This window comes from Arachis stenosperma, chromosome 9, assembly GCF_014773155.1.
Source record: "Arachis stenosperma cultivar V10309 chromosome 9, arast.V10309.gnm1.PFL2, whole genome shotgun sequence".
NCBI lineage: Eukaryota > Viridiplantae > Streptophyta > Magnoliopsida > Fabales > Fabaceae > Arachis > Arachis stenosperma.
Window position 1 is genome coordinate 144,516,775 of NC_080385.1, and position 10,252 is coordinate 144,527,026.

At 32.5% G+C, this 10,252-nt stretch overlaps 1 protein-coding gene across 1 annotated transcript; it reads left to right on the top strand.

Annotated features, from left to right (window-relative positions):
• Nucleotides 1-7,625: 7,625 nt before the first annotated feature.
• LOC130950017 (protein FAR1-RELATED SEQUENCE 5-like) lies at nucleotides 7,626-8,816 on the top strand. Its single transcript, XM_057878587.1, has one exon. It carries the CDS (start codon nucleotides 7,626-7,628, stop codon nucleotides 8,814-8,816), a length of 1,191 nt encoding a protein of 396 aa, XP_057734570.1.
• The last annotated feature ends 1,436 nt before the right edge of the window (nucleotides 8,817-10,252 follow it).

Below are 10,252 nucleotides of genomic sequence, written 5' to 3' on the forward strand. Positions count from 1 at the left end.
ATACAATTGTATTCCATTTATTATTAGCAGAAACTATTGGCTAGAAAAGCTATTAATAATAACATAAAAAAGCTATTAAAAAAGCTATAATAGAAAAAAAAAAGAAAATGCTATTTAAAACAGTATTTTTCAATGACGACGAGTTTTCTAAGAATCCATTCCAATTTTTGCATTACTTCTATCTTCTCCTCTTCCTCATATAACCTGTCAAGAACATTAATTTTAAGAAACTAAGAGATGAATGAATGCACTGAAAAAAATAAATGAACACAATAGATTGTCTAAAATTCAAATCTCAATTCCCATTTACAAGTAACACTGTACTTTATTTCTTTTAATATAACTTTATTTAATTGCATATACCAAAAACAAGTAATACAAGTATTGGAAATGTTGGTAAGTCGTATTAAAAAAATTAGTTAAAAATATTCAAAATTTATTTTATTTAACATTTAATAATGATTATGACAAATAATAAATATTAAATAAGACAAATTCTAATCTTTTTTTATCTCTCTAATATTACATATACAACACCCAATTACATCACCATATAATAAATATATACAAGCATTTAGGCTCCTGCTTTTCCCAGAAAGATTTTACAAGCATTTAGGCTCCTGCTTTTCCCAGAAAGATTTTATTAGTTTGAAACTTTCATTATTGTTTATTTGTTTCTATCAAAAATATTTTACACTGTAATTTAATCAAACTTGTTACGATTGTAAAAAGATGGGTATTAAGATATAAATACAAAAATTAACCACACGTACAACTATGGCAACATAGGACTATAGGGGGATTAAATAAAGTAAGCATATTAGCACATTAATTTATTTCTTTTTTTTTAATTTTTGGGGAAAAAAACTCAAATAAACTAAAGCCATGCCAAAATGTATATCGATACAGCTATATTCGATTTAGTAATGTTGGTACTAAATCGAATCAGCCTAATTTGAATGAGTAGGCATACATGTAAATTGAAAGGAATTGTTTAGACGTAACGTTTTTGGTTTTGGGTGATTCGCGTAATTTTGAAATGGCTTTGGTTTATTTGGTGTTTTGTCCTAATTTTTGCGTGAAAAGACAGTATTTATCACTAATAGAAAAACAATTTTTAAACTAAAAAACAAGCTAAGAATTACGAAATTCAAACCTGAATACTGTTCCACTAGGCCAACCTGATATCTTCCAACTTGTTCATCACATCTTCTTCTAGCAACTGTTGAACATTTCAATTATTAATAAAACAAAAATTGCATTTTAAGAAAGAAATTTCAGAGATTTAAAATAAATAGATCAGATCATGTGAAAAATAATAAAATAAATTATGTAACTTATGAACCTTGTTATTTGGAGCAACACTGGTCGTTAATGGGTCATTAGGGACATTTCTAAGCTCTTTTGATGAAATTCTTTTAGAAAATAGTTGTTAAAACATATCATCAGGTAGAAAAACTCTTGCATACAGTGGATATAACTGAAAAAATTCAGTAATAGACTGTGGAATAAGAAAGTCGTCTAGTAATGGATATTGATTATATTCAAATAATTCTTCGCTTGCAGAAATTAGTTCATGAGACACATCAACATCATAAAATGTATCATCTTGTTCTAATGGAATGCTTTTACAAAATTCTTCATATGACCTAGGAAGTGGTGGCAAATCATTTACACTGTCTTCTTGATTCTCCATATATTCCATAGTTAAGAAAAAGATGTAGAAAAAACTATGCACCACTTGTATTGTTAAAGAAGGAGACAGAAGAAAAGGAAGATGATCAACAGTTGTAAATTATGGGTTTTCTTAGCTTATGGTGTGTATATATATAAAAGTTCTCTTATCTTTAAATTGTTCGAACATGCAACAAAAAATAATGATATGATAAGATAATCATAATAAATTAAACTAAAAAGATAAAATCTTTTGGTTAGAATTTATATTAATTTTATCTTAAAACAGATTTATTAAATTATCTTTTACTTCACATAGAAATAAGATGTACAAATTACTGTCTAATAAAGCCAACTACAAAATCTAGTTTAATTGAAAATTTATTTTAAAGGGGATATATGTCAAAATTTGGTCTTTGAAGAACAGAATCAGTATATAAAAGGTGAGAGAAGTGGAGAAAATCACCAGCGAGTGGCTGTTAAAGAGCTGATTAAGAAGTTAATCATTCAACAACCCAGTAATTACAACACAGCAACAAACATTACAAGAACATTTGAACAAAAATTTTAGAAATTAAAAGGAAGAAGAAGAACCGAGCATTCAGCCATCAGTAAACACTAAACAGAGCCATCAGTAACCAGAGCAAAGAAGTGAAAGCAGGGCCACTAACCTTCGACAGAAACACGGACGGCAAGCGGCGATCTGACGGCGAGCTGCTCCAAGCCACGAGGATGGGGCGACGTGCCGAGCTACCTGGGTTCCGGACAGGGGAAGAGGAAGAGGCAGAGGCGCCGAGAACCTAGGGACGGCGGCGGCAACGAAGGGGGGAGGAGTGTTTGGGGAGGGAGGTGCTAACTGCTTTGTTGCAAGGTGAAAACTCAGTTGCAGTTGACTTCACGTGAAGTTGATAACTGAGAGCCATTAGATAAAAGTTTAATCAAATTAGTCAAATCATCTAACGACTCTCAATTATCAACTTTACGTGAAGTTAACTGCACCTGAGTTTTCACATTGTTGCAAATGGGTTTTGGTTTTTATTTATTAAAAAATAGTGGATATCTGTTTACTTTAATATAACTTAAAATTTGATTTTAAAGGGGATATTTTTGAATTTGTTTTTAGACTGAGACTCAGTTTGGATAAATAATTTAATTAAGTTCTTTTTAAAAAAATAATTTAAATAATAAATGACTATATTAAAAATAATTTATAAATAAGTTATTTTGTATTTGAATTTTTAATTTTAAAAGTACTTATTTTATAAAAATGTGGTAAAAAGTAGTAGTACTATGAGAGAAGTCATTTTTTTAACTTCTGTATAAATTCCTAAATAGTTTCTTAGAAACCTGCAATTTAATTTTAAAAATTACACCAAACATTAATACTACTGTTTTTCATAAGTTAAAAGCTCAAAAAATTACTTTTGAAGTTTATCAAACGGGTTCTAAGAATGAGATTAAATTTAGAAAATGAAATTGGAGAAAAAAATAAACGAAAATTCATTATGTGCTTTTAATTTAAAAAAAATATATATTCCTAAATTGTTTTTGTGCTTTTAATTTAGAAATATACCATGATCAAAACTCTTAATTTTAAAAAGACTTAGTTTGGTTTAATTCAGATGAGAAGAAAATTTAGAAAGTTAAATACTGGATAAACAATAAACATGACTTCTTTAATATCGTAGACAATAGCAATTATTGTTAAATCAAATTAGATTTTTTTTTTAAATCAAGGTATTAGGGAGTACCATTCCTGTTACGTTATTTCTGTGTACTATTGTATACTCTTATGTATTTTTGGAGACGATGATAATAATTGTTATTACTACTAGTGATATTATCTGATTAATTTTTTTGAGATGAACATTACAAAATTAATAAGGTTAACTCACCCTAAATGTCAAAAAAGATATTCTAAAAATTAAATTCTGATTAACTTCTTTTGAGAAAATCATTTTTTTATTTGAGATGAACATTACAAAATTAATAAGGTTAACTCACCCTAAATATCAAAAAAGATATTCTAAAAATTAAATTCTGATTAACTTCTTTTGAGAAAATCATTTTTTTATTTTAGAATATAAAAATATTCTACAAATAAACTTCTATAAAAATTAAAAAACAAAAAACAAAAGGTGACCAAAAAATAAAAGTGAAGCAAAACCATGAGGAAACTAATATATATGCTCATATGCCAATATAGGCCATGGATTTCTTACTCTTATATTTTTGTAGGAGTATCGTTAACCTTCATAAAAATAATTATAAAATATACTTTTTTTTGAAAAAGTTACTAATTGCATTTTGATTCCTCTAATTATTGGTTTTTTAACTTTGTCCCCTTTTCCTTATTTTGAGTACGAGAAACTGAGAGAGATTAGAGTTCCTGGAGAGCATCAACGAGATTGAAGCAATCTCCTTCCAAAATAGAGTACGGATTGGAAAACTCTAACTCTGCCCTCCCCTTTCTTTTTGATTTCAGATACAGAGGCTTTCAAAGAAGAGAAGCAGTTAGGGTTTTCATCCAACTTCAATCCCTTCCTTTCTCTCATCCTCTTCATCTGCTGCAAATCTCGTTCGCATATCCTCGCCGCCGCAACACGCCTCCGCCCCCACCGCGCAAGACGCTTCCGCCTCCGTCGCGCAAGACGCTGCCGCCTCCGTCACGCAAGACGCTGCCTCAACGCTTGGAGGTTAGTTAATCATTATGCCTTTTCAATTCATGGATCCCTTTTCTTCCTCTCCCTGTGTCGTCTCTCTTGTCCGCTCATCTTCGCAGCGCAACCCGTATATATGATTTGAGTTTAATTAAATACGAAATTGATGTTTCAATTAACTTAGTTGTAGTATATTGTTCCCGTTCTTGATTAGGTTTCTGTTGCTATGGTTCTTCTTTTCTCGTTCTTTATTCTTAATTTTTTCTAGAAATTTCATGGAAGTTCTATATCGGTTCATTTCTTGTGATGTGCTGTTATCATTTCTTGCTAGTATATTGATCATTCAGATAGCATATGAGAATATAATAGATTTTGGAGCTAATTTATAAGGGTTCTAATCTTTTAAATATCAAATAGGTGTTCTACTCTGACTTAATTATGCTGTGGATTTAATCTATTCGTGAATGACAAAATTCTATTCACAGGGAATTTTCGAAAAGCTCATGAGCAATGCTGTTGATGCCTAGGAACTGCACTTAAAAGGAGCTGTGTATGTAGCAATACTTGAAGTGCTTTTATGATTTCAGTATCTAATTTATAATTGAAGTTTGGTGTTTAAGTGTTGTTTTGTATATATCAATTGCACCCTTATGACTCTGTTGAATCTTATATCAATTGCTGTTCTAAAAAAATTAGGACTGTTGAAATTAAAGCTTTATCAAATTGAATTTAAGATTTCTATTGTGATTGAATTTTTTTTTGCCATGCACAGAGGTGACCACATAGTAAAGATAATTGATTGTGAAATTGAAAGTTGCGTAAAGGTGCTAGGTGGTCATAGAAGGATGCCTTGGGTGGTAAACTTGTAATCTGGCTTTCCATAGTAATTTATTAGATCTATGCCAATACTTTCTTTTGGTGCTTATTGTGTAGAATGAATCCTTCAGCATGAATTTTGATAAGATATGCATTTAGGAAGTGACAATTCTATGAAATTCAGCACCAAGTTTTCATTATTATCCATCAAAATCATTGGCTGCTGTTCAAATTGTGTGATTTTTTAATGTTTTGTTATTTGCTTACTGTATCCTAAATTGGTATTTGAATAATTTGTTCAAGTGGTTAGTAGTTGAGTTCAAGTTGTTAGTATCTGAATACTGTATTATGAAAGTATGGGTTGAATCGAAAAAGAGATTTTCTTCAATTCAGTGTAGACATCTAAAATTAAATTGTATTAATTGTAATTAAGAACTCAACTACTTTTCATAATATTTTCGATTTGCTTGATATATCTGATACATATCTTAACTAGAGATACTTGATGTGCTTGTGCTAAACAAAAAGAGCATTCTTTTTATGATAATGCATAAAGGGCTAAAGGGCATATTGATGCAAATGAAACGAGTCCTAGATGGTTGTTGAAGCAAGAAGTTGTTCTACTAGTATGGATAGAGTACTACTATAAAAGCAACTGTATGGACCATGAGTTTATGTAGCATATGAGCTTATACTATTATGGACCAAGAGTGTCGCCATGTAATTAGAGTATCCTATGTGACACTAAAATGGGGGCGTTTTGTAAAACATATTTGAATGCTAGTAATTTGTGTTCTAAAGAGATTTCAGGAATTAGTGCCTATGCAGTACATAAAAGATTAAAAATGGAATAGGACCTTGTTCAATATATAAAAGGGATCCTTTCTAAGTCTTTCGCTCTCCATTATGGGCAAGAATTATGTGTATGGTGTGGAAGGTACCTGTTACATAACAATCAAACTAATATATCAAAAACAAAACACATAAATATCCAATCCATGATATTGGTCTTTTCAAAGAGATGGGTCACCTATGAAGTGGCTTGCTATAGTAAAGATTAAGGTGTTGACAGCATCAAGGATTGGTTCCCCATCGTCTCCAATGATGGGTTCATTTTGATCATTAACTTTTATGACACAAAAGATTGAGTGCTTTTGGTTATCAGAAAGGTAGTTATTCCACCATCCTTTGAGTTGACCACTAAAATATTGTCTTATGACACTACTGTTTTATATTTGTTTTGTCCTACTTCTTTTATATTATATGTTGCTATTCTATCTCTACCTTTTAGGTTTGCAATCTTTACAAGTAATTCGGGTGTAGTTTTATAAAATTAAATTAAGTAAAGAAAAATTAAAAAAGAAGCAAGATAATAGCAATCTTTACAAGTAATTCACCTTCTCCTTGCATCGCATCATTGAGTTTCTTTACAGCAGCAATTCTTTGATCTGAGAAAATAGCTTTGTATTCAATGCCTTCTTCACCCCTTCCAATCTCTTGGCTGAATCTTTTTGTTGCCTTTTTTAGCTCAGAATAGCTAAATTTTCTAAATCCCACTGTTGCAAGATAATGGCCATGTGGATCTATGCTAGAATTTTGCTGGCTCTTGATTAAGAACAAAACAACAAAGACGCAAGCCATTTCAAGAACTCCAATTGCAGTGGCAAAACACAAAAGGAAGCTCACAAAATGGCTTACATGCTTTTTCTATTTTTACTCTTCTAGTTTCACCATTAGATTTTGGATTCATGCTTCTTCATTTTCCCCCTTAATACAATAAATGAAACTCGTGTCCAATTCCATGATTCCTAAGATTGACACTATTGGATTGATTTTAATTTTAAAAGATTGTGATTTGTGATGGCTGGTACTCGGTGTGCGGACGATATCAAGTTCAATGGTTCTACCTTTACTGTTACTATTTGGTCTCTATTTTACTAAATTATTTGTTCTTATCATGTTTGGCAATTTTTATACAAACTTTAGTTTCATTTTGAATTATGTATTGGTGTTTAGGAAGTTACGGGTCAGAAATTTTCTCATGAAGGGGTTAATAGCGAGCATATATCATATGATCTGTATGAGCAGGAGGAAGAAAAACATGAGGAAGTTGACGTGGATTATATGGATGAAGACGATATAAATGTGGAACCAATGTTCGATTATCACGGCTTCGATGAAGGGTATAACATTGACTCACTCGAAGACATTGGGATGATTGAATTTGGGAACATCAGGGATGAAGATGTATATCATTTTCACTTTTTTGATATCAACATTGCATTTGAGTTCTACAATAGATATGCAAGGACAAGAGGCTTTAGTGCTCGGAAGAACAGGACTAGGAAGAGTCGTGCGGGCATACTTAAGTTGAAGAATTTTGTATGTCATTGCGAAGGATTTAGACCGCAAAATAATTAGGCATTGGAAACTCTAAAAAAACTTACTCCCGAGACAAGGTGTGGCTGCAGTGCAATGATAGAAATTTGTCTAGATACACCTAGTGGTCGTTGGTTTATTTCTTATTTTTCTGATGAACACAATCATCCGCTTCTGGATCCTCGGTTGACTGGATTGCTTCGTGGGCATAGATTCATGTCCGAGGCTGATATTGGCCACATGATTAACATGAAAAAGGGTGGGATTAGTGTTGGGCAGATATATCGGGCATTAGCAAATCAGGCAGGTGGCTACGAGTATCTCTCTTTCACGCAAAGGGACATGTACAATAAAATAGCAAAGCAGAGGCACCAATTACCCATTGATGCATATGCAGCTTTGAAGTATCTAGAAGATCAAGCAACAAATGACCCTTCTCTCTATTTTAATAATCACATGGATGCCGATGGTACTCTGCACAATTTATTCTGGTGCAATGGTCTCAGTAGGGCAGATTACTTATTATTCGGCGATGTGCTGGCTTTTGATGCTACCTATAAGAGGAATAAATATATGTGTCCATTGGTGGTATTTTCTGGTGTCAATCATCACAATCAAACAATTATCTTTGCTGATGCTTTAATTTGCGATGAGGAAAAAGACACGTATAGGTGGTTGCTACAACAACTGAAGGTGGCAATGAATGGGAAAGCACCTGTTTCGGTTATCACGGATGGTGATCTATCAATGAAGTTCGCCATTGAGAAAGAGTTTCTTAATGCACATCATAGATTATGTGCATGGCATCTGATTCGTAATGCAACAAATAACATTGGCAAGCCCCAGTTTACCTCTATGTTTAAAAAGTGTATGCTAGACGACTATGAAATGGATGTATTTCGTCAAAAGTGGTTTGAAATGGTTGAGGAATTTGGTGTCGAAAACAAGAATTGGGTCCTAGATATGTATAAAAAGAGACATTCATGGGCAACTGCACATATAAGAGGAAAGTTTTTTGCTGGTTTTCGGAATACTTCTCGGTGCGAGGGATTAAACTCAATCATTGCAAAGTATATCAATTCAAGGTACAATCTGGTTGAGTTCATTCAACACTTTAATCGATGTGTCGACCATATAAGGTGGAAAGAGGTCCAGGCTGACCTCGCATCTATGAATGGGAGTAGATCCAATATACAAACCTGTTTTCAACAGTTAGAAAGGAGTGCTGCCAATGTTTACACCTTATCAATATTTTATATGTTCCAACCAATCCTTGTACGGGCTTGATGCGTGAGCATCTTATCTATCTTTTCCTAGTAAATTTGCATCTAATTTGTTGAGTTTAATTAAGAATTAATTATATTTTAGCCACTATGGATGCTATTTTGAGTTTTGTGTAATTTATTTATTTTAGGAAGCATTCGGAGAGATTTGATAAAGTTTCTGCAGAGAAAAAGAAGAAACCAAAGAGATGACCAGCGAAGACCGACGCGGACGCATGGCTCATGCGACCGCGTGGAATGGAGAAATCGCAATGACGCGATCGCGTGCCTGATGCGAATGCGTGGACTGGAATCTGCACAAATGACGCGAGCGCGTGGACGACGCGGACGCGTCACATGCGCGATCTGCAATATTACAGAAAATGCTGGGGGCAATTTTGGGCCGCGTTTTGACCCAGTTCCAGCCCAGAAAACACAAATTAGAAGCTGCAGAATGGACAAATCAAGTGGTCCCCACCCATCAACTGAAGATCTGTTAATTAATTCGAATTTAAATTTAAATCTTATCTTTTAGGAAAAGATATTATTTTTATTTTTAGGTAATTAGATTTTAAATTAATTAGGATTAGTTATAAAAAGGGGAGACTTCTCTTCTATTAGGAATAACACATCACATTAGATTAGATTAGAGGGATTCCATTAGGGAATTCTATACAAATTTACATTCTACATTCCGTGAGCAACTAAACCTCCACTGTTAAGGTTAGGAGCTCTGTCTATTTGTATGGATTGATTTTATTACTTTTTCTATTTTAATTTATGTTTGGATTTATATTTAAGAATTGTTTTCGTTCTTTATCTTATGAATTTGGGTGGAACGGAAGTATGACCCTCTTTCTATTTGAGTTCTTGTAAAACTTGGAAAAGCTCTTTACTTGAACAACATCTTGAAAACATATTCTCCTAAATTTTAATTATTTGGATTTAATAGGATATGTGACATATAATCCCCTTATTTTTGGGTAATTAGAGTTTTTGTGGCATATAAACTGAAAATTGATTTTACCCTCTAATTGGAATTAATTGACCAAGGAATTGGCAGTTGATGAATTTTAGAGGAGACTAGGAATGTCTAAGGAATTAGGGTCTAGTCACATATAGTTTGCCATAAATTAAATCTTACATAATTAAAATAGTTAGTAAGAAAAGTTAATTCGGAAAAATAGATAACTCTGAAGCCTTAACTGTTTATCCATATTTTATTCCCAATTTATTTAATTGTCTATACTTTTGATATTTTGAATTCAAACTTAAACCTTTTAAACATCTCAAAACCAATTTCTGCTTGTCTAACTAATCCAATCAATCAATCATTGTTGCTTAATCCATCAATCCTCGTGGGATCGACCCTTACTCACGTAAGGTATTACTTGGTACGATCCGGTGCACTTGCCGGTTAGTAAGTGTGGGTTATAAATTTCGCATCAGGGCTGCATCAAT